Here is a 27500-nt window from a genome sequence, read left to right on the forward strand (position 1 = left end):
GATTCTTTACAGGAGGATCCAGTGACTGTTTGTGACGGCCAAGAAGGGCCCAAAAGTGCTTCAACCGGGCTGTAGGTAGGCTGCCACTGCCTGGGGACGATGTCGTCTGGCGCTATGACCCATGACCTAGTTCTGGGTACCTGTCGACATGGGGACAAGAACCTCTTGAGGTGATCTGTCAGTAGGGGCTTTTTGATAACTTTACTCGACGCCATTCCTACTGATCTGAAGCGGTTGCTCAGTGTGTTGGAAGACGTAGCAAAAGACTGTCGTCGAATGTCTGTGTAGGTGTTTCAGGTGAAGTGTGTGTGTGTGTGTGTGTGTGAGTGCGCGTGCGCGCGCGCACAGGTGTCTACGGTGAGTGTGAGTGAGGTTTACATGCAGGTGTCTACGGTGAGGTGTGTACGTGTAGGTGTCTACGGTGAGGTGTGTACGTGTAGGTGTCTACGGTGAGGTGTGTACGTGTAGGTGTCTACGGTGAGGTGTGTACATGTAGGTGTCTACGGTGAGGTGTGTACATGTAGGTGTCTACGGTGAGGTGTGTACGTGTAGGTGTCTACGGTGAGGTGTGTACGTGTAGTTGTCTACGGTGAGGTGTGTACGTGTAGGTGTCTACGGCGAGGTGTGTACGTGTAGGTGTCTACGGTGAGGTGTGTACATGTAGGTGTAAACACGTCCAGCCGTAAGAAAAACGAAACGATGTAATTTGAAACAGTTTCCTCTTTATTTCAGTGACCTTCTTCAGGAGGGCATTTGGTATTGATACAAAAGTTGCACAAGAAAGAATATCCTCAACCTAAAAAAGTTTATTATACTACATTGATACGAAATCCTAAATTTGTTAAACCACTGAAACAACAAATTACTTTTCAGTTTTCTATTTACATTCTTCAGTTCTCTTTTGACTAATTGGTAGTGCTGTTTTATATATATTCCGATGATGAATTGAATCGCCTTGTTGATAAACAAACTGGACGCCAGGAAGCGATCGCTTGTAGTTCATTCATACCCCAAAACACAGTTAAACGATAGAGGGTAGAAGAAATGTTTTCAGGATTAATATTCTATATTGGATTCATAATACCATGTAGAAAAGGTAATAGGCTTAATGATTGTAAGTTTACTGCTTATTATGTTTTGAAATGCTATGGTTGCTTGTCTCAAATGTTACCTCATAAAGGGCTCAATGGCAGGTGCGGGAGTTCATCAAGTGTCACATCTTTTGTGATATTACATGTCATGAAGGTTATTGCCACCTTTGCTGTTGTCATGGCAACATTGTACCCACGTGTTGAGATAAGAGAACTAATCATCAAATGTCCAGATGTTAACAAATGTACATGATGAAATACATGCCACGACAACCAAATCATCACCACATACGACAGTAATAAAATCAATATAAACTCTCCGTATGAACGGTCTTCCACATAACTATTTGAAACATGAATACGACACCCTCGATCCTCCAGTATATTTTATTTCCATTCTATTTTGATAAAGGATCCTATTTGAGACTATAATAGCTTCGTTTCTGAGTCGGATTGACATTCTAATTAAAGTAAAAAAAGAAGTCGAATCAAATTGCAATCATAAGGGAAGCGAACGAGAGTAATGAGAGAAATAAAAATGGCGACGTCAGTTTCGAGAGAGTGAATGAGTGAGTACAAGGGTTACGTTAAACGCCGCTTTTTAAACAGTTTTCCTGTTATATATTCCTGTGTCAGCTGAATTCGGAGAAATCCCAAAGTGATGCAGGCCTTAGACGATTACAACAAACCAAGAAACCAACGATCACAGTATTCTGGTGGGCCCAGGGGAGGCAACTGTGCACAGCGAATGACGGCGCCGAAGCATCTATACCTCAGGTGCCCCAAATCTCTGGATACTCGAAGATATACATATGAAATCTGTCGTCAAACCGAGTGTATATTACACTGTAACATTCATTGTTGTCATAGACGAATTATAGTCTCCAGGAAGAAGAGAAGCAGCGCCCTCTGGATAAAACGGGGGCGTGTCAAACTGGTACAGTGACCAGAATATGTACAAGGCAATCCCTATCCCCATGATAGTACAGAGGCCAACGGTCAGCCCGATTTTAACCCACTTGTTCTGCTTCAAACTGGCCATGTCCTCCAGATGGTCCATCATTGCTTGGGTTTTTGATTCATCTTCGTCGATGCTGCCGACCCCGCACAGGTAGTTGAAAATGCGACGCCCGACGCCAGGAGATTCTAGATATCGTAAAATAGGAAACAATGAACACAGTAAACGTCATAAGTTGGCTTGATGGGTAACAGGATACACACCAACGGTCAAATCTGGAGGTGGTGGAATTGGGTTTAACGTCGTGCTTGAGAATATTTCGCTCATATGACGACGTGCATGCGTGTGTATGTGTGTGTGAGGCTGCTTGTACTAGCCCAGACTGAAGCTGGTTTTATAGTGCTAGCCCACTGAGATACCATGCCGCAGTGAAGCATGAATACCCCACTCAGACACATTATACTGACTCCGAGCCGACCAGTCCTTGTTGTACCCGTTAATGCCGAGCGCCAGGCAGGGACCAACAAGTCCCATATTTTAACGTCTTTTGGTATGACGCGGTCGGGGATCGAACCCGTGACCTTCCGCACTCCGGGCGGACGCTCTAACCACTACACCACGGAGGCGGTCCTAATCTGGAGGTTAGTGGTTACGTCAAACTAGATTTTGGAGGAATATTTAGTCCGTTTGGATTGTCACTTGTCTCGGACTAACGGACTATTGAAGGTGTCTATCGATAGTCAATGTGTATGCATGGTTTTACTCCAGGTGTATGGTTTAATTCCAGCAACTTATGCGACAGGGTACGCCAGAACTCGTCTGAACACTTGATGAGAATCGAACCTGGACCTTCCACGTGAATGGTGAACGCTTTGACCAATAGGGCTACCTTACCGACCACTGTGTATATATAATTAATATGACAGGACACGAAATAGTCATTTCGTCTTCGACTTCAATATGCCAAAACCACACTTCAGTTTATTTGTATACACAACAACAAGAATGCCTATTTCGATTCAAGATGGAGGAAATGTGTGACAGAACAACGTTGAATCTAAGATGTAAAGATCATTTTTGTTGGTCTGTAATACACCAAACCCTTGTCAGGTACACCAAAACCTGAAACAGTTACAGCAGTCACCTGATGGACAAATTAAGAACTTTGTAATATGTCAAGGACACTGTAGCAAGGACTTGATCTCAATGGCTTCGTGTCGCTTTATACATGTAGTCGGGTCATTAATTGACCCGTGTCCGAGAGCCGCTGAAGACCTGCCTAGTTTGGAAACCGCTGTGAATCGTTTCACACCGATATCTGATAATACTTCAGTCAACGAAAATATTAAAAATGCTACGAAATGGATATTTCAAATACTTCACTGTAACAATCCATATTCCACGGAATCGATCCTAATCTACATTTTTACCTTTGATCTTTATTATTCGTGATTAGATTAAATTACGTGGATCACATAGGTAGATACTAAAGTAATTAAATTTCTCGGTGTAGTAGCATCAGTGTTGATAAAAATGTTTCATTTTACACATCGACAAGAAGATCAGACATCACGTGATCAGACAATACTTAGACAAATGGTGTAGAATGGTCATGCAGATCCTCTGTGAAAATGCGTTGTTTAGAGTTACTTGCCTCATTTTTAAACCTAAGTTCATATAAATACACATTTTGATAATAAGTTTACGTTATGAACGCATTTTGTTCTGTGATTCAACTTTGGTCATTCTACAAAGAGGTTAAATCATCTCACACTGAGGATGGCCTGGATGTTGTCACCTGATCGGACGAACCTATACGAAGACGAGATGTGCAGAGATAATGATGAAAGCATTCGCTCATCACATAAACAACCCGGGTTTGATATGCCATCAGAGTCAACCCAATGTTGTTATGGCCTGTCGCGATATGGGTGTGGTGGAGAGGCTAAAGTCACTCACGTTCTGTCGGTGTTTCGGTCAAATCCGGTGATCTGAACACTTTTTTCTCGTCTCCATCGGCGACCTTGACCTCTACATCGTTCATCTCTACAGCCGGATTGTCTACCCCTGCCTTTTCAACTTGCTCTGCCTTTTTACCTTGACCTCTGCTCAGCTCAATGTCAAGGACATCCGGTTTCCGTGGATCATGACGTGTCCAGTATGTGGTTCGAATTAACTGCAGGCAAAAAAATATGATATGTGATGTGCATTTATAAATATCGGTCAAAAGATAACGTGGTACTCTTTGTCTTATTACTTTGAAAATGCAAAACTAACAAATTGCACTACAGTTTTCAGAAAATGAAGATTTAAATCTTCTGACAATCTTCTTCTGCAAATATACCCACTCGAGCATGAATTTGAAAACAAACGTACATATTTATCGTCTGGTTTTTCGGTGCAGAGGCTGATGACGATGGCGAGGGCTGCGGTGACGAGTGTGATGAAGAGTGAGAAGTACATGTAGTGGAAGTTCTTCACGATGCCAGGCAGCTGATAGCCAGTGTTCTTGGCCCCGCAGTAGGTCTCCCCTTCAAACTGGTACACCATCACCACGAACAGACGCACCATGCCAATTACAAAAGCCACCATTAGAGACCAGAAGGCGCCCTAAAATAAAACAGTAACATCAGAGCTTCTTCAAATATATACAGTATATATTCAAACTGAAAAACAGGTGTCTAAAAGTATATAAGATTTGACAAATACAATGAGTGTTACAGCTCCCGAAACACCTAATATAATTAAATTAGAAAAGGCGGGTACCAAATGACATTCTGTAATGGACCCTATTGTTGAAACCGGCAGCCCACGTTCATCGTTCAGGAAATGCAACACGAAACAGTAAAGTGTGACCAGTGGAGATGTGAAAACAGAGCTATAAACACCACGGAAATAACAACCAGGAAGACACACATGGATCTGAGGTCAATGCAGTAAACTACGGTTATCTCGAACTCGAAGGGACCACTAATATACGCATTCTGGCTAAACATAATAGCGAGTGACGCAAAATGCAGTTCGTTATATCCGTCAGTTCGTATTAAGCGTGTTGGTAACAAACGTAGATTACTGTAAATACAACTTCGGGTTATACGACTGGGACAAGTACCACCCCTAAGATCAGGTCACACAATCTCAAGACCTAACACTGAGGATGTCCGGACCTCGTTCCACACAGGCATATCAGAAGCTCGTCAGTGTTACAGGGTGGAAGCACACGGCATGATTATACGATGGGCAATACAACATTAGCAGGTTCTCCAGGTGGGTATGACATTATAGCAGGTTCTCCAGGTGGGTATGACATTATAGCAGGTTCTCCAGGTGGGTATGACATTATAGCAGCATGTAGGACAAAGCATTGGGAGGACAAACAGCATGGGGTTTTGTTTGAAAGAAGCGCGGTCACAATGTGTTAATCATAAAAGCTTGTATTAAGATTCGCTTGTATGACTTTATGAGCTCGGACAAACCTTCTCGTTGACCCTGGGTACGAGGATGGCAAGCAGGAAGACTGCTGTAAACGGTGGGGCGATGTAGTTGGTGATCTCCTGGATGTAGATGAACACCTGGCCACCCTGGCTCTCTTTGATGACAGGGACCCACGCGATAGACACGCCCACCATCACCACGATAAACACCCTAGCGTCACCATAGGCCAATAATTGGGACATTATTCACATCCATGTAATACAACATACACTACAGAGAGATATTATGTTTCTTTTTCAAATCAAGACTTAAGGAAACAACTGTATGAAGACCACGAAAATAGCCAATACTCAAAATCGTATTTATGGGCACTCTTAGAACCTATAACCCAACATGCACTCCATGTGCTCTTGCGGCACTATCCGATCCCATGCACAACTAGGTACCACCATAAACCACAACGGCTCACCATGCGTCACAATAAACCCCATGCGTTACATTAAACCCCATGCATCACTATCAACCCCATGCATCACTATCAACCCCATGCATCACCATCAACCCCATGCATCACTATCAACCCCATGCATCACTATCAACACCCATGCATCACTATCAACCCCATGCATCACTATCAACACCCATACATCACTATCAACACCCATACATCACGATCAACCCCATGCATCACTATCAACCCCATGCATCACTATCAACCCCATGCATCACTATCAACCCCATACATCACTATCAACACCCATACATCACGATCAACCACATGCATCACTATCAACACCCATACATCACTATCAACACCCATACATCACGATCAACCCATGCATCACTATCAACCACATGCATCACGATCAACACCCAGGCATCACTATCAACCCCATGCATCACTATCAACCCCATACATCACTATCAACCCCATACATCACTATACACCTACATGTCTCACCATACACTACTATTACTCCTTGCTCGACAGTCCTCACCAATGAGCCATAAGACAGGACGGTATGTGTTATCGGATACTTTATCCCAATAATTCTAAGCTTGACGAGTATAAGAACCAACATACCGCCCGACTATCATGAGTTCCGTAAGTGACGCCCTCTGTCGGAACCTCTTCCATATGTCCCTATCAACACCCATGCATCACCATGAACACCCATACATCAGGATCAACCCCATGCATCACTATCAACCCCATGCACCACTATCAACCCCTTGCATCACTATCAACCCCATGCATCACTATCAACCCCATATATCACTATCAACCCCATGCATCACTATCAACACCCATGCATCACTATCAACACCCATACATCAGGATCAACCCCATGCATTACTATCAACCCCATGCACCACTATCAACTCCTTACGCATCACTATCAACACCATACATCACTATCAACCCCATACATCACTATCAACTCCCACGCATCACTATCAACACCATACATCACTATCAACACCCATGCATCACCATCAACACCCATACATCACGATCAACCCCATGCATCACTATCAACCCCATGCATCACTATCAACCCCATACATCACTATCAACCCCATACATCACTATCAACACCATACATCACTATCAACCCCATGCATCACTATCAACCACATGCATCACTATCAACACCCATACATCACGATCAACACCCAGGCATCACTATCAACCCCATGCATCACTATCAACCCCATGCATCACTAACAACCCCATGCATCACTATCAACCCCATGCATCACTATCAACCCCATTCATCACTATCAACCCCATACATCACTATCAACCCCATGCATCACTATCAACCCCATACATCACTATCAACTCCCACGCATCACTATCAACCCCATACATCACTATCAACCCCATTCATCACTATCAACCCCATACATCACTATCAACCCCATGCATCACTATCAACCCCATACATCACTATCAACCTCATGCATCACTATCAACCCCATGCATCACTATCAACCCCATGCATCACCATCAACACCCATACATCACTATCAACCCCATGCATCACTATCAACCCCATACATCACTATCAACCCCATGTATCACTATCAACCCCATGCATCACTATCAACCACATGCATCACTATCAACACCCATACATCATGGTCAACGCCCAGGCATCACTATCAACCCCATACATCACTATCAACACCCATACATCACTATCAACCACATGCATCACTATCAACCACATGCATCACGATCAACACCCATACATCACGATCAACACCCAGGCATCACTATCAACACCCATACATCACGATAAACCCCATGCATCACTATCAACCCCATGCAGCACTATCAACCCCATATATCACTATCAACCCTATACATCACTATCAACCCCATGCATCACTATGAACCCAATACATCACTATCAACTCCTAATGCATCACTATCAACACCATACATCACTATTAATCCCATGCATCACTATCAACACCATACATCACTATCAACCCTATGCATCACTATCAACCCCATACATCACTATCAACCTCATGTATCACTATCAAACCAATGCATCACTATTAACACCCATACATCACGGTCAACCCCATGCATCACTATCAACCCCTATGCATCACTATCAACCACATGCATCACTATCAACACTCCATACATCACGGTCAACGCCCAGGCATCACTATCAACCCCAAACATCACTATCAACACCCATACATCACGATCAACCCCATGCATCACTATCAACCACATGCATCACGATCAACACCCATACATCACGATCAACACCCAGGCATCACTATCAACACCCATACATCACGATCAACCCCATGCATCACTATCAACCACATGCATCACGATCAACACCCAGGCATCACTATCAACCCCATGCATCACTATCAACCCCATACATCACTATCAACCCCATACATCACTATACACCTACATGTCTCACCATACACTACTATTACTCCTTGCTCCACAGTCCTCACCAATGAGCCATAAGACAGGACGGTATGTGTAGTTATTTGATACTTTATCCCAATAGTTCTAAGCTTGACGAGTATAAGAACCAACATACCGCCCGACTATCATGAGTTCCGTAAGTGACGCCCTTCTGTCGGAACCTCTTCCATATGTCCCTATCAACACCCATGCATCACCATGAACACCTATACATCAGGATCAACCCCATGCATCATTATCAACCCTATGCACCACTATCAACCCCATGCATCACTATCAACCCCATGCATCACTATCAACCCTATATATCACTATCAACCCCATGCATCACTATCAACACCCATGCATCACCATCAACAATTTTTAATACATCAGGATCAACCCCATGCATCACTATCAACCCCATGCACCACTATCAACTCCTACGCATCACTATCAACACCATACATCACAATCAACCCCATGCATCACGATCAACCACATGCATCACTATCAACCCTAATGCATCACTAACAACCCCATGCATCACTTTCAACCACATGCATCACTATCAACCCTATGCATCACTATCAACCCCATGCATCACTATCAACCCCATACATCACTATCAACTCCCACGCATCACTATCGACACCATACATCACTATCAACCCCATGCATCACTATCAACCCTATACATCACTATCAACCCCATGCATCACTATTATCAACCCCATTCATCACTATGAACCCTATATACATCACTATGAACCCCATGCATCACTATCAACCCCATATATGTCACCATCAACTCCCTCTTACGCATCACTATCGACACCAAACATCACTATCAACCCCATGCATCACTATCAACCCCATACATCACTATCAACCTCATGTATCACTATCAACCCCATGCATCACTATTAACACCCATACATCACGGTCAAGCCCATGCATCACTATCAACCCCATGCATCACCATCAATCCCATTCATCACTATCAACACCCATGCATCACTATCAACCCCATACATCACTATCAACCCCATGCATCACTATCAACCACATGCATCACTATCAACACCCATACATCACGGTCAACGCCCAGGCATCACTATCAACACCCATACATCACGGTCAAAGCCCATGCATCACTATCAACCCCATACATCACTATCAACCCCATGCATCACTATCAACCCCATTCATCACTATCAACCCCATGCATCACTATCAACCCCATGCATCACTATCAACCCCATACATCACTATCAACCCCATGCATCACTATCAACCCCATACATCACTATCAACCCCATGCATCACTATCAACACTCATACATCACTATCAACACCCATACATCACGATCAACCCCATGCATCACTATCAACCACATGCATCGCGATCAACACCCATACATGACGATCAACACCCAGGCATCACTATCAACCCCATACATCACTATCAACCCCATGCATCACGATCAACCCCATACATCACTATCAACCCCATGCATCACTATCAACACCCATACATCACTATCAACCCCATGCATCACTATCAACCCCCTACATCACTATACACCTACATGTCTCACCATACACTACTATTACTCCTTGCTCCACGTTGCACAGTCCACACCAATGAGCCATAAGACAGGACGGTATGTGTAGTTATTGGATACTTTATCCCAATAGTTCTAAGCTTGACGAGTATAAGAACCAACATACCGCCCGACTATCATGAGTTCCGTAACTGACGCCCTCTGTCGGAACCTCTTCCATATGTCGATGGTGAAGAGAGTACTAGCGCTGTTGAAGATGGAGTCAAGGTCACTCATTAAAGCTGCCACCATCACCGCCATCATGAGGCCGCGGGCACCTGCATGTAGGACAACATGTAGGAGGTTTACCCGCTCTTCGGACAGTATTTCCTTTTATCAAGCTGTGTCAGATTTATGGGGTTGGGGGTGGGATGTGTGTTTGAAGTCATGAAGTTCTTGGGCATTAACAGCTTTGGACATTAACAAGCACGAATCAAACTCAGGAGGAATCAGGGCAATCATAGACACATTGTCACACATTTATGTTATATCCTGAATGATGCACAACATAACCGGTTATGACATCATTTTTTCTTTCAGTTACTCTTGAACTCCGGGTGTAACACGAGGAAATAACTCAACAGGATTTTGACACCTGAGAGTTTAACAAATATTACTTTACAGCACTCCAACTTACCGTCTGGCATGAGACCCAGGACGAGTCGAGGGAAGGCGATGTTTGTACACCCAGCCTTGCTCTGACACACCTCCATACAGAAGTCGGGATTGGTGCAGGCTACCTCGTCTGTGGACACATGGGTAAATTCATGTCAGTGCACTAGTATCTATGAACGATCAATTTAGTACATTAAAGGGGAAGTGTACACGATAAAATCACATTTATTCTTATGTGAACCAAACTGAAATATTTTAATTATTTAATATCACTGTTTGAAATTATACACTCATTTTTCTTACAATGACAGTATAACCCTCAAAATAAGTGCTGAAATGTTATGCCATTATGTTTATGCGGCCCTAAATGCCGAGCTAAACAGGTCAGAGTTACCGCCCTTTGATTATGACGTAATTTTGGTGCCACTTGATTTTAGACTGGTCTCCTGTCTAGTCCCAAATCAAAAGATAATAATACTGAAATTTATCACGTGAGAAAAGTTTGTGAAAATACGAAAGAAGCATAAGAACTGAAAATGTAATCAGCAGGACAGATTGATCGTGTGTATTTTCATTCATAACCTCACCTCGATGAAAATACCAAATATGTGTAACAATGTGTAACTACGTATGGCATCACTATTGAGAATTCTAAGATCCCTAGCGGTTAGAACAATCGAAAAAAAATACATTATCAGACAATTAAGGTATAGTTTTTGATGACGTAACAATTGAATGACGTTTTCCCGTCACTGCGCCATTCTCTAGTGTGCCCCCTCGTAATCGAACCATTTTACATTACGTCACAATGTAAGCGACGTCACGATGCATGTCAGTTGTCATCGCCTCGTACGGCCTCCTACAGTAAGCTACACCATTGCATCCAGTTTCTTGGTTTGCTGTTGCTTCACGCAGCTAACATCACTGGTGGAAACAATACGTTTATGTTTTACGACGGTTAAAATGTGTCATTTCGACTCACAAGTTTTCAGAAGCGACACGGTAACGTTCGTAATGTTTACATTCCACAATGCAATTGTGGAATGTAAGCTTTACCACTCAACTTCCTCTGGATGTACTGATCTAAACTTACGCTGGTAGTAGAAATGCAACGTTCATATTGCCCCATATGGTTTACGTTAATGACAGATGTAATTAAAATAATTCAGAGAAGATATTTAATCCGAACGTAAACCGTCATCAAACTGTTATCATTTGTTTTTTCTGGTAACGTTCTTTCACCTCTTAACGTAGGTGGCAGACACATCAATAGAACAGCGCGCCAGTTAGCCCTGTGCGAGAATTCTTACTTTAGGTCACCGACACCGTCGTTTGTTTTCTGCCTTAAATTAATCGTAATTCTACCATGACTTCAGTAAACACTGGATTGTGATTGGTTAATTAAAGTCATTCAGAGGTTTATAATCACGTTATACTTGGTCTCTGATTTTCCGTGCGCAATTATACATGGTTTACGGTAATGCACTATTTTTGTCTGCCCACCCAACATGGCGGACACCAAACAACCTACCGATGCATCGATAAATTACGGCGATCTTGCTGTCCTGAAATTACACATATGTCTTTAAAGATGGATTTAGCGATGACGGGCTCGACTCAATACTTGCGTAAATCACAGCAATAGGTGTTTATACATACAAAAGTACTTCGAAAGCATGGAAACAAATACTCAGTCGAACAAGATCAAAACATCGTCTGCTTTCCGAATAAAAATCAGCAAGAACAAATATGTTTACGTTGATTCTATGTTATGTCAGAATAGATCCAGCAATAGACTGCTACATAATTTCCGTGTTAAATTTATTATCAGCTTTCGTCAACGATATCGCTACTGATCTTGATCCGGTAACGGAGGATGCATTAACATCGAACGCCGAAGAAATTTGAATCCCTTCCGTCCACATAAATAAACAGTTGGGTTATCAGTTCAAACAAAATGATATTTTGAAATTTGTACTTGTTTCAAATTTAGCGGTAGTAATTACAGAATCTGCAAACCGTTCTGCTTAGCCCAACATATTTTTCTAAAAGTATAATATCGTTGAAAAGGTTATTTAGCTTGATCCCTCTTATCCATTACACTGCTTGATCTAAAGTAGTCTATTAAAGTATAATTAATTACCTTACCGTGTTTATGCCAGAGGTACACCCTCATGTCCTGTTCCATCCTTTCGGAAATATCACCACAAATCTGGCTCTTTGTCAACAGCCTCGCGAACATGCCAGCGAATCCGATTCAATTTGAATTCACTACACTTTGAAGCCACTAGGTCACAAAACACTTTCCAAAATGTAAAAAATAATATCCGTAGAATCGAATTTGAGCACAAAGTACACACATGAGTGTGTAAGGGTCACCACAGCTGTCGCACGCAGACGTAGAGGTGCGTGAAATCGTCAAGTTGACAGGGCGCAAAATTCAACAGTATCTAAATTCGGTACAACACGGACTTCTCGTTACAGCAAAAGCGCCTCTACTCTTAAATTTTGTACCAGTACCAGTAATTAGATATCAAAGACTATCTCAGTCATACAATCAGGTTAACCCTGCGCAAACTGTCAGAGGCTCTCCTGTCGCATCTTTTCAAATTTGCACGTAAATGTAAACATTTGCTGCCATTATTCTGGTGGGGAAAGGGTCTACGGTCGAATTTTCAAATGTGAACCAAGCTTTTTAAACTTATTTGATATATGTTTTCCAACTTATCAGTTAATGATCGATGATTAATGCATTGAAAAAACAAACCGTGATTTGTTATTACTGAATCTGGAGTTTGTTAGTTATTGACGGTCTGCCACCAATCACCCGTTTCGGGCGATGCCACTTGAGATTGGAATGCGAGTATTGACTCATAACCAAAGAAAGAATTCCACCTGAAATTGTTCATAAAATAGTCATGGTAGAATGGAGATAAAACCCTGTGTGGGAAAATCAGAGAGTATATAACGAAATTATAATAGCTCTAATTACTCATTTAAAACCTCACGCTACGCGTTCGGTTTTAAATGAAATTTAGAGCTATTATAATTTCGTTATATACCTCTGATTTTCCCACACAGTAGGTTAATCTCTTAATTATCTTTAGAAAGTATTAAATTTGGCATCTTAGAAAAGAAATACACTTCGCCCTACCACCATGTATAGTGTAATAAAACACACTTTTTGCCCTGAACTATTATAGTTAAAGCACGAGGACAGAGCTCATTTCTTAAGCAAAAAATGGCGTGTTCACTGACACGAGTACACCGGATTTTTCGAGGGAAAATTTCGTTGTTTCAAGCAACGTATATACATAAATGTGACATGTAAGTAGTCCGAAACATTCTGACAATCTGCTGGTTGTTATTTTCCTTTTGTTTTCATTGTGACCAAGGGAGGAGAATTTCCATCTTGGGTGTTCGTGAGTTTGCGTCAATCATGGCGTCACGCTTTCAGAAACTATAATATGTTGTGATGAATCTCGGAAATCATTGGAATACACCTATTTTATTTAACTACCGCTTGCTACTATACCATTCCCGTGCATGGTATAAAACTAATGAGCAAGTGTATGCAACAAAAGTAGGCGAACAGATACACAGAGTGAAATCTGAGATTGACTTTGTTTACATTACAAACAAGTGGTCCTTTCCCAGCGCGGCATCTGATATATTTCGTTAGTTTTTACTGAAACACTTGGTAGTGGAAGGCCATTTGTCATATTATTTTGAACTGTATGAGGAATTCCGGGATTCGTGTAAGTGTACGTATGACGTGATTTTATAAACACTCTGCAATATGGCTGAAAATTCACTTTGACGTTAACTGTGCGTATTTTAAAAACATTCTCAGCGATTCTCTGTTGAATCGACAATGTTTCAGAACGAGCATTGGTGATTCGATCAAACAACAACAAATACCGATGATCACAATGATACGGGTTTTTGGTGTTGTTGTTTTTTGTCTCTTAAATTCAATTCTCCCAGCAAAATTTGACATTTGAATTAAGACATCTGGTCAATACTATAAATTACGCAAAACACAGTGAATGGGGATTTCGTAATCTGTCCAAACTGGCCAGATTTACGATGCATGTAATTTTCAGTATATTTGCCTTACAATGGGCGTCATAGAAATGGTGTCATAGAAAAACGAATTTCAAACAGAATTAAAAACTGCCACTTCATTTATCTTCGTGATGTATTTGGATAATTATGGTATCGATAGGTAGGAAGAGTGGATTTATGTAGGAATTAAGTAACAAACATTCACTGATGGCAAGCTAGGTGTAGTGCATAAACGTTTTAGTTTTTGTGAAAAACGATACTGTTGAATGACGACCGACTCAGGTTGAATGTTGTAGTATTTGGTTACGTGGTAACACTGTTTGTACAATGTATACGTTTTTGTATACAACTGCAACGTCATCACAGTGTGGAACTGACCACATAGCCAGCTGACGGCCAGGCAACAGCTGGATTAAAACAGTAGCCTGCGCATCGAGACACTAGAACCACACCTATACCTGCATCACGTGAAATGTGTCTAACAACGTCATTCGTTTATCGGTTTGGCACCAATGACGTCATTTCCAAGGGACATAAGCCATGGTGTGTTTACTGTGGACATAGAACACTCGGTAAATGTGGAAAATTTGAATCGATATAACGCAAAAAATAAATTAGTTACTTCTGATATTTGTACTGTTTTGTCTATAAAACTACTTGACAAACACGTTTTATGATGAAAATGTGCAAGACAAAAAGGTTAATTTTCGTGTAAACTTGCCCTTTTCAAGCATCACAGTATCGAATGGCTTCACAGTATTTAAGCCGTTCAGACGCGAGTAACACATGGAGGTAACATATTATGACTTGTTTTATATCAAACCAGAATATTGCTGGGTGACGCCTCAAACAACAAAGAAACAGAAACATCTATCCAGCGTTCCTAGGTACACCCCTCACACCTATATTCCACTTTGCAGTGTACACCTTATTCTACATAGCTGACTACACTTGGTAAACATGTATTCAGCACAGCTGTGTCTGTTTGGACACTTGTATTCCATATAGCTGTGTACACCTGCCTGGTAACCTGGTCCACATAGGTGTGCGCACTTCGTACACCTGGCTAGCTATTCTCAAAACGTTCATAGCCCTACGAACTTCTTAAGCCCATTCTTAACATATTGGCTACGATCAAAGTTAAGAATTCTTAGAGCTACGAACGTTTCGAGAATAAAGGCCCTGTAATCTACATAGAAGTTTACACCTGGTACACCTGTATGCCACATAGGTGTGCGCACTTGGTACACCTGTAATCTACATAGCATTTTACACCTGTATTCCACATAGTTGTATACTTGGTACACCTGTATTTCACGTACCTGGATACAGGATCCTGCTAACCATGCCTGGCATGACCATGATGAACATGGGGAGGATTTTGATGAAGCCGGCCATCAGGGTAGCCCCTTGGGCATGGGAGACACTCTTCGCGGCCAGTGCACGTTGCACGATGACCTGAGAAAACACGACATGAAGAAAGAATTGAACACACCGTGTATGGTTGGAAACTTAACGTTGTCACTATACCAACATAATCAATGGATGATCATTTCAGTGTCCTGTGACCCACCTGGTCAGTGCACCAGTACCAGATGGAACCCGGGGTCTGTCCGAGCAGGAATCCGAGCCACGGCATGTAGTCGTCGTCCACCTCCCGCAGCATCCTGAACGCCTGCTTGTCGGGGTGGTGACACGTCGTCCCGGGGACGATGGAGCTGGCGTTCCTTGGCACGGCCTGGGGGTACTTTTCCAATAGTCCACTAAAGCCACCGATCTCATTAAACCCTGCAATATATAACAATTACTTTTGTATGTTTCACGTTTAAAACAGACTGAGAGACAGATACGACTACTTGATGATAGATGACACTGGACTTCAAAAGAAGTTAACGTACACCAACTGTATAACAGGTGACCAGAAGCTGTGCCCAAGTCCTAGATTGGAATCCTAGAATCATTCGATTAACATCATTAGTAAGTTCGCTTACGGTTTATCTTGTGTTTTGCGATATCTTTGTCATTGCTCATGTGCTCGATTCGAGTATTTTTCGTCTCTTTGTTGTCCTTTACGCCCAATGTTCGACTGGCGTTGTTGTCTAACATTCATATCATATACTCGGAGATGTGTAACACCTCCTTCCATAAGGCCTTTCCACCAATATACCAATCTGGTGATACGTTGTGATATAGCTGAAATATTATTTGAAGATGCATGAAAGTCAATACACAAACACACTCTCTCGTCAAGACGTCTTGCTGTTGCTCAGATATAGGTGAAGCGCTCGTACAATATCCAACATTCACTGGCACCCGAGTCTTACCTACTCCAGTGAGATACACTGCTCCCGTCAGCATGAGAATCGCCTGCAGCGTGTCTGTGTAGATTACAGCCGTCAGACCACCTGTTGACAAGTACATGATTATCATCGCATATTGTCGCAACATCATGTATCATGTAGACATGAAGCTGTTACTGACAACGTCCTAATTAAAGTGTCAATGTAGGGATGTCAAATCATGCAATGCGAGGAACACGACGTTTCAGAATACATTCTCACCCCATATCGCCTGATCAAAATTGTAAGGACATACTCCGTAAGTCGTGTTTCCCTTTTTACCAACTGACATCTATAAATTCCCCAATATTTGTATCACTTCTATTTCAAGACTTCAATTTCCTTATTGTTTGTAGTAACGTTAAGGCTACAAAATGTACCCTTTTAGCAGGAGAATGCTGAGTCAAATCACTGAGTCAATACATGTACATGTTCACGTGTTCACACATGACGGAAAGAAGATGAACATGTTTTATCTTGATAACGGTGTTAGCATCTATAGCTACACCGAAATTTTGCATCCATTGCAATAAAGAAGTTGTCTTATCATAATACGTGTTCGTCTTCGTCATACCAGGTTCTGAAGTGCCACTTCGAGAAGATGGGAAGAGAAGCATGTTAAGTACAGTTTACCTTCAGTTTGCCGATGGTAATAACTATAAAAACACTAAGGTGGTCAAGACTGTCCACTGCAGGTACTGACTGTTATATAACAGTACACACTGGGGATGTCCTGGTCAATACTTGACCATGTGTCACCATACCCACAGTGGTAAACACGATCCACTTTATGGATGAACAACTTCTTTATTCAGGTGATGAGACGTTTCGATACAGATTCTTGTATCGTTGAAATACACAATGCCATTTAGAAAGTGGACAAATGTAACATATGTTATATTTGGGATTGCACATTCTTAGTAAAGTACAGATTCTAGTACTTTTGTGGGGTTGAGTCCCATCGCCATCCACTCTGAGGGTGTGGGTTCGAATCCCAGATGGGACTCAACCCAACAAAAGTACTACAATCTGTACTTTACTAAGAAAGTGCAATCCCAAATATAACATATGTTACGTTCTTGTATCATTGTCAAGCAGATATAGTTTCGATACAGATTCTTGTATCGTTGTCAAGCAGATATAGTTTCGATACAGATTCTTGTATCGTTGTCAAACAGATATAGTTTCGATACAGATTCTTGTATCGTTGTCAAACAGGTGTAGTTTCGAAACAGATTCTTGTATCGAAACGTCGCATCACCTGAATAGAGAAGTTGTTCAACTCTCAAACTTCTAAAAATGCCGCTCAAAGACGTCATGACCCAGAGACCCATGCACGTAGGTCTTCTGTGTATGCTGACAACACACGGTGTAGTTACCTGTAATTGTGAGGACAGCTGTGATGAGAACCAGAAGCACGATACTCAGGTACAGGTCCCACTTGAGAGACTGCTGTATGAAGAGGGCACCGGTGAACAGGTCCCCCTGCAACACACACGTAACGGATTGAGACGCTAAAGCTGTGTGTGCCTGTATGTACATTACTGCCTTGGTTCAAACCTTCGACTTATGTATTCTGTAGTAAATAGATGGCCTCTGTACTCACTCCATAAACTTACTCCACTTTCTCTTCACTTTATTTCATCTTTTGACCCGTGAGGATCTGGGGCTCTTTTCAGGAAGCAACCTTTACTAAGGTTAACCTTAACTCCCATTCTTTAACATTGCACTAAGGTTACCTTAGTGACTTACGATCACCTTGGTGCTTTGTGAAAGGAGGCCCTGGTCTTCAGAAACCCATGCTTCTGATAAGAGGCAACTAACGGCATTGGGAGGTCAAACCGCACTGACTTGGTCGATGCATGTTATCGTATCCCAGTTGCGTGGATGGATGCTCATGATGTCAATCACTGGATTGTCTGATCCAGACCTCATTATATACATTGTGGAATATTGCAGCATTAAACATATTCTCTTGATTCATTCTATATTTTCTTCACTCACTCTCTTAACTCAATGCATTTTCTCTAACCGCTTTTCGCTCAGCATGGAACCTTGTGAAGATGTACCAGCAGCCTAATGATAGAGGCAAGCTTATTAAGCCAATGCTGCACAGTAGTCTGTATGTTAATAACCTTGAACACGGTACTTACAGAGCATTTCGTGAAGATGTAGAGGATGAGGGAGAGAAAGGCGAAGTACACTCTCATCCTGGTTCCCCCAAATCTCTTGGAGAGATACTCGGGCATGGTGTAGGTCTGTACAGAAGAGACAGAGGGGTTTAGTGGACGTTGTAGACATTTTGCAAGCCAAAAATCTAGATTGGACAGGGTATATTAATTAAGTTTCATTGCAAACTGGAAATAGAAAAGGTGGTAAGACCATCAGTAAGTTTTATGTGTTTCTCATCTCCAACACCCGCTAGCTGGCGGGCGAAATAAATAACTCTTAAAATTAAAAAAATTTTTGAGTACGAGTGTTTTGACTAATTGTGTGTAAATTAGATTATGATTAATTTTGCTTCGGTCACTTTTTATGATTTAATGGACATGGAGAAGGGCCACCTTGGCCTGTTTTTTGCGAGTTTGCAATGATAACAGTATTAGTGTGATAACAGTATTTGTGTGATAACAGTATTTGTTATCAAGTCAGAGTATATCCACATCAGCTGGATAATTGAGCTTACACAACTTTATATCATTTCACACTGGAAAATTCAGGGAAAGCAGGATGTTGGAAAAGAACAAATACAGAAAGCCTTACATACGTTGCACGTGATGCAGATACATTCTCTGGTAATTCTATAAATCAATAGGTTATAATGATCTCCTTACAACTAATAGAACCTTCGTTCTTGGTCTGTGACTAGCACCTCCACTTACCCCACATGCAATATACACGGGTACGAAGATCCACCCAAGGAGCTGTAGAAGCATCAGGGCCTGTGTGGAAGAGTGAGTGAGGGAATGAGTGAGTGAGTGTGGTCTACTGTACATAAAGGCAGTAACTTACTGAAAAAGCATCGTGATTCCTATCCCGTGTGTATCTCAAGGTGAAATGGAGGCTTCGGTGTAGCCACCGGTTAAAGCATTCGGTCGTCACGATGAGGACTTGGGTTCGATTTTGCACAAAGGTAAATTTTTTTGTGGAGACCAGAAATGAGCTTCACAAAAATTGTACCTTGTGCAAAATCGTGCTCATTTCTGGTCTCCCCCGCCGTAATATTGGTCTCTCATTCACTCACAGATGGAACATACTCACTCACTCACTCACTAACTCTGATATGAAGTCAGTACCAGAGCAGACAAAATACCGTGGACAGCAGGGCCCACTAGCATAGCGCATTTCTAGTTACAAACTATCTTAGCCCACAATCACATTGTGCAAGAGAATGGCGATTGGAGCCGAAGCTTAATTTCAGGGATTTACAACAATTGTAGCACTGCAATTGTTTTATACGATTAGCTTTTCATTATAAATATAGTGTAATCTACAATAATTATTACAGAAAAGCATATTAATATGTCAATGACTTGCTGTTCAATGGTGTATGTACCACACAGTCCAGAAGATGCAGCCTCTGTGTCTCTGGGTACTCACGTTAAGCTCCCACGCCCCAACACTGATACCATTTCCGGCTCCAGAGCCTGCGAGGCCGATGAAGTGCTCGGTGCCAATGTTGCTGACAAACAGGGAGGCTCCGATCTGAAACCATAGCACTATGTATAGAAGTCGTCAACGTCAGGCAGTAACCAGTCTCCATTATCTGCTGATAAAGATTCAATTTGACATAAAGGACCAAATAGTGCAAACAATTATATGAATAGATGGACTGATGTTCCATTGACGAATCACAAGTCGTGACAACAACCACAGCCGAATAAGGACCAACAACGCTATACACAACATAGAAGGTACAAACAATATGGATCAAAAACGCTATACACAACTTAAAATGTACAATCCACATGGACCAACCATGCTATACACAACTTAAAAAGTAAAAACAATATTGACCAACCATGCTATACACAAATTACAAGGTACAAACAATATGGACAACAGCGCTATACAAAACAATATGGACCAACAACGCTATACACAACTTAAAAGGTACAAACAATATGGACCAACAACGCTATACACAACTTAACAACGCTTACAAACAATGGACCAACCATGCTATACACAACTTAAAAAAACGCTATACCAGCTACCGGCAAAACAATATGGACCAACAACGCTATACACAACTTAAAAGGTACAAACAATATGGACCAAAAACGCATACCAGCTTACCGGCAAAACTTAAACCAGGTATACAATATGGGACCAACTATACCAGCTTACCGGCAGAAACAATATGGACCAACCATGCTATACACAACTTAAAAAGTAAAAACAATATTGACCAACCATGCTATACACAACTTAAAAGGTACAAACAATATGGACCAACAACGCTATACACAACTTAAAAGGTAAAAACAATATGGACCAACAACGCTATACCAGCTTACCGGCAGAAACAATATGGAGAAACCATGCTATACACAACTTAAAAGGTACAAACAATATGGACCAACAACGCTATACCAGCTTACCGGCAGAAACAATACCAACAACGCTATACACAACTTAAAAGGTACAAACAATATGGACCAACAACGCTATACACAACCATGCTATACACAACTTAAAAGGTACAAACAATATGGACCAAGAACGCTATACCAGCTTACCGGCAGAAACAATATGGACCAACAACGCTATACACAACTTAAAAGGTACAAACAATATGGACCAACAACGCTATACCAGCTTACCGGCAGAAACAATATGGACCAACCATGCTATGCACAACTTAAAAAGTAAAAACAATATTGACCAACCATGCTATACACAACTTAAAAGGTACAAACAATATCGGACCAACAACGCTATACACAACTTAAAAGGTACAAACAATATGGACCAACAACGCTATACACAACTTAAAAGGTACAAACAATATGGACCAACCATGCTATACACAACTTAAAAGGTACAAACAATATTGACCAACCATGCTATACACAACTTAAAAAGTAAAAAGTAAAAACAATATTGACCAACCATGCTATACACAACTTACAAGGTACAAACAATATGGACCAACCATGCTATACACAACTTAAAAGGTAAAAACAATATGGACCAACAACGCTATACACAACTTAAAAGGTACAAACAATATGGACCAACAACGCTATACACAACTTAAAAGGTACAAACAATATGGACCAACAACGCTATACCAGCTTACCGGTAGAAAAGACATTGACCTCCCTGCCAGAAAGTAGCCACTGACTGTGTTCCTCTTGGCACGGTACATCGCCTGGAAGGAATCAGAATCTAAAGCCATATGGCTGATGTTACGAGGAATGATCATATGCTATGTTAGATTGCACTATATTATACTGTACTTAACTTATACTTTACTATACAATTATGTACTTCAATATAGTGTATCCTACTATAACATACTGTACTGTACTGGGTCGTAATGCACGGTAGTGTACTATGTTGCATCTGTACTGCACTATACTATCTTCCATTTACTAACTATGCTTTATAATTGCTTGATTATTTGACGTGTTACTGAGACGCGTGTCTTTTCACAGGCACATGCAGGAACGGTCAGTTCAGACATGGAATGATCATTTATGATAATTGGAACTTACAAAGATGCCCACACCGATAACAAGGACGAAGTAACCAATGACGACGCCGACGTCGGCCGACGTCAGTCTCGACTCACTGTTGTATGCCATTGTTGATGTATCTGCAAATAACAAACAGAAAACGTCAAGATATATGTAATAACACTCATGATGAGATATGCTATATAGTATGACAGATGTGTCCTGTGATATATAGTTTGTTATCGCACTGTGTGACTATTAAGATAATACAGCAATATATAATGTATGATTGCATTATTAGTACATATTGTATATTGTATTAGTTGTATGAATGGTGAGATATTAGAACGATATATTATGCAATAAAGCATGATTAGTCAGTGATGTATGTTGTCTTACGTGTATAGATGGTGAGATATTACAGTGGTATACCATCTACATGTTGAAACGTACAAATGATGACATTTTGTATTGACATACAATTGACAAGTACATAGGTGATGGAATGCTACACCAAATAAATAGTTTGGCTGTAGAGGGGATGACATTGCGGCAAAACTACCTAGGTTATGAGACATTAAGACGATATACAATATATTAGCGTACAGGGGATATTGGGGTTACTGATGAATATATACTACAAACAAAAAGTATAGGAACACTCTAAAATTTGATAGTCATATATAGACTTACACGTGGTGAGGTCATGCATACTCTAAGGTAAATGCAACTTTGTGTGTGCTTAATGGACACTTTAAACGACATGTTGGAACATGCAGTGAAGCAACTGATTCAATATTCGTTGTGTTTGAGTGAAATGAAACATTATAATAACAGCGAAAAACAAGGGCGCTGAAACACACCAGCAGCATGTTTGATGCAAACGCCCAAACACAACAGCCTAGTGCGAGATATTATATATACAATGAGGCACTATACAGATGATGGGATGTTAAGAAGATATACCATGATGTATACCAAGACTATACGTTACTCTTTGATGATGAGACGTTAGGCCTTTGACGTTAGGACGTTAGACATTAGACCTTTGAGCAGCTGAGCTGGATATCGGCGCTATACAAATGTTAGTATGTATGCATTACAGTGGTTAACTGTGTTTGTGATGAGATGTTTACACGATAGATGTTTAGATATACGATATTTTACTACATATATACAGGTGATGCATTATTGATGCGATATTCAGTTTATCATCCAAAACTGTGTTCCACAGGAGATATCGCTTGTGTGAGGTCAAACGATATCTCCTAGGAGATATCGTTTTGACAGTAGATTTTGTACAATGCCCTGACAATGCTATGACGTCATGAACTTGATGACGTCACAATGCTATGACATCGCTGCTCTGCAAGTCTAATGGCAGTACAGTGTTAAGAAATGTACATGTTTCATTGAAAACTAATGAAGAGTGATTTTGGATGATAAATAGAATTCACCCTCGTGTCTTCCGATATCAATTATATCAACACTTGTTTATAAAAATAAAATATCCTCGGCAAGCCTCGGATATTTGTAACTTTATCAACTTGTGTTGATATAATTGATATCAGTAGACACTTGGGTGAGATTATCTATGTATCACTGTATGGGTGATGAAAGCGAAACAATGCAGCTGTATGTGTGATGAGACATTACGAATACATACAATGCAGCTTTGTACAGGTTTCATATTAATGTCATATATCACTGAATACCATGAGTGGTGAATTATTGTAGTGATGTACAATTCACAAACGGGACCATTAAACAAGCTTTAGGAATGCATGTTGGTATAAGCTAATTCCAAGGGATACTCAAAGGTTTCCCTTGAACGAGTTTTGTTTGTTTGTAAACGCGTTCAGAAGTTTCTCGAACGATCAAACCTGTGGCTCAAGTAAACAACCACGGCGAAATACCTCTACTGTACTCTCTATATAGTACAATTAATGTATTCTGAAAACTCCACTTGCTGCTGTTTAATCCGGCCACCTCTACAGTAGATATTGTATTTCTAGGAGGTATATTTTGCTGCCAGCGATAATTAATGTATTGGGGTCAAATGCAAAATATGCTGAACCCACTGAAATGGGTTAATATCAAACACCTATCCAAACAAATCTCCTACCTGTTCGATACTACAACTATAACACCTCTGAAGGAGACACTATCCTCACTGTGACCCCTTGACTGTGCTTGTCGTTGAGGCAATGTTGACAGTGAAAGGTCACGGTAATATGTCTCCGTCTAATGTAAGAACAGGTGTATGAATTTAATGTACCGGAGGTGGACGGGTAATACATAAATATTAGAAAAAATTGTGTCAGTTTTGAAATACCCCTTGGTATGTTTTCAAGCTAATGTGATATTTGATATGTTATATTTCGGCGTTGTAGGTCTTAGGGTAGTATAAAAGCTATAATGTTTGGTCTATATCGGCTTTATAAATATTGACCAAATCTACATATTTCCAATTGTTTACATTACCCAGTTTCCGCACAGAGAGGAATACATTCCCCATACAAGCAAGCATATGCGTTACAATGGAAACTCCCCACGGGTATAGTACAAGGGTGGCGAGTGTATAACACTTTCAGAACCAAGGTACCACAACAGATGTGCCAGGCAACAGTAAAGATGCATCCAGAACACTGGTACACCAAGTCTACTTCAGTATATCATTACATACAGTATTTACACACAATGAACATAATATTCTTATAAAATTCCGAGCAGGCATATTACGATTAAAAATAAATGAAGGAAGATGGTTAAATATTGATGTATCTCTACGCACATGTCCTGTCTGTAAACTCGGCATAGAGGATGAATTCCATTTTCATTTAGTATGCAAATATTATTCTGAAGAAAGATTCTATTATTTTCCACATATTTACAACCGGATTCGAAATATATTTATATTCAAAAACCTGCTAACTTCTTCTTCAAATGAAGCATTATTAAATCTATGCAAATTCATATATACTGCTTATAAAAAGAGACAGACTTTGTTAAACTCTTAATTGGTTTACATCATGTTTCCAATATATTTTGATTGTACATATGTTATATGTATATGGGCCGGTGGCCTTCATGCATAATAAAGATCTTTGAACATAAAACATGGAGAGTAATAATTGCTGGATTGTCTTCACTATGTGCGACTGTACATATGCTACTGTCCATGATAGCTTAGTGCTACCGTGATATATAGGAAATTATGAAAGTGACTGATCTGCCTGAATTTGTGCACGAAATATGTCGGTCCATCGTGAGTTCATTAGCGCATAAATATGAAATATGCATAGTGTCTATTACAGATAAAAAAAATATATATATTTTAAAAATCACGTCAATACTCCCTCCCTCCTTTATATTGGCATACCCCCGTCCACGACCGTGAAACTCCCAGCATGTAAATCACCCAGTAATAGTGTGGCTGGTACAGTGACAGGCTCAACACCCCAACTCTCGTTCCCCTTGAATACTCTCCATGCAGACATGCCGTTAAAGTAGTGTATGTAGCGTGTCTACACTGCTACAGGCACGGCATACGGCTGCATGTCGCTGTGTCGAACTTGACCCAGTTTGTGAATGTTTACGGGTGTTGCACAATGAAATGACTGAATTTGACCTGACAGAAATATGGCAATGGAATATTTGCAAAGTGCAACTTGTTCATAAAGAGCTGTAGCAATAGAGACTTAGGCAAAGAAACCTAAGGGATACTAAGGCAGTTTTGGGAGATAGAGAAATGTGAGTACGACTTAGCGAAACAATGTATTTCAGCCATACAAATGTGTAGGCAACACTAATACAAGGCATCAAACTATATGTAAACAAACGGTAAAAACGCGCTTCTGAAACTGTAGTATAAACAACGTGATTATCTGTGCATAATGGAATATTAATCCTGATACCTCAATGCTCAAACTAATCAACCTAGAACAAGTTGAGCTATTATATCTGCTTTTAAGCCCCGCCCATCGCCATCAGTGCAGACCGATCAGGACTCGTTGACGACAATGTGTAGAAACTTGTTATATTTACAGGATGACAATCACCTAAGACTGCATGATAAAGTTTGCGTTAACTACATACCTGCTCCGTGACCTGTTCGCTGATCTGTTGTCGGGATCTCCCCCCGGTGTCTTGTCACACAGGTATGAACGAGAGGGGCGGTGCAGGACGACCAGCAGCCCCTGTCAAAGGGAGCGGCAAGTAGATCTGCGTACGTCAGTTCGACCCGCGGTGGCTGAGCGGGGTAGGCCTAAGGCCCTCGTGTCTTTGCGAGGATTAAAGATTTTTTTAAAATATATTAAAATTTGAGATGACCCCCCGACAGGAAAAACATCATGATGTATTGTACTGTGATGCATTTCGAGTCGGGAGTCATCTCAAAAACAATCTTTTTTTAATCTTTAATCCTCGCAAAGACACGAGGGCCTGTGGGGTAGGCTTCTGACTTTGTGTGCTGGCGATTAGGTGCATGACTCTGAGGGTGTGGGTTCGAATACCGGATGGGACTCAACCCTACAAAAGTACTAGAATCTGTACTTTACTAAGAAAGTGTAATTCCAAATACATGTATATATAAATATGTTAAGTTTCAAGCTCATGTATTTGTTTATGTAAATCATTTACAGAGGACAAAAAATAGAAGCATACCATCTGCAAATAGTAATAGATTAATCAGTTTGTAACCGAATATGGATTTGCGGGGATAATTCATTATGAAGAAGGTAAACAGATA

At 40.9% G+C, this 27500-nt stretch overlaps 1 protein-coding gene across 1 annotated transcript; it reads right to left on the minus strand.

Annotated features, from left to right (window-relative positions):
- Nucleotides 1–713: 713 nt before the first annotated feature.
- On the minus strand, nt 714–26996 carry LOC124252934 (sodium/glucose cotransporter 4-like). Its single transcript, XM_046686614.1, has 16 exons — nt 26849–26996; nt 22790–22890; nt 22372–22443; nt 20667–20771; nt 19949–20008; nt 19220–19324; nt 18446–18551; nt 17052–17132; nt 16301–16515; nt 16050–16185; nt 10682–10789; nt 10172–10322; nt 5526–5694; nt 4426–4659; nt 4009–4225; nt 714–2237 (listed from the first exon to the last, which is right to left on the minus strand). The coding sequence occupies exons 2-16, from the start codon at nt 22877–22879 to the stop codon at nt 1933–1935; spliced, it is 2154 nt and encodes a 717-aa protein (XP_046542570.1). The 5' UTR covers nt 22880–22890; nt 26849–26996; the 3' UTR covers nt 714–1932.
- Nucleotides 26997–27500: the final 504 nt, after the last annotated feature.

This window comes from Haliotis rubra, unplaced genomic scaffold (genome assembly GCF_003918875.1).
Source record: "Haliotis rubra isolate DU_JTF1 unplaced genomic scaffold, ASM391887v1 Scf53, whole genome shotgun sequence".
NCBI lineage: Eukaryota > Metazoa > Mollusca > Gastropoda > Lepetellida > Haliotidae > Haliotis > Haliotis rubra.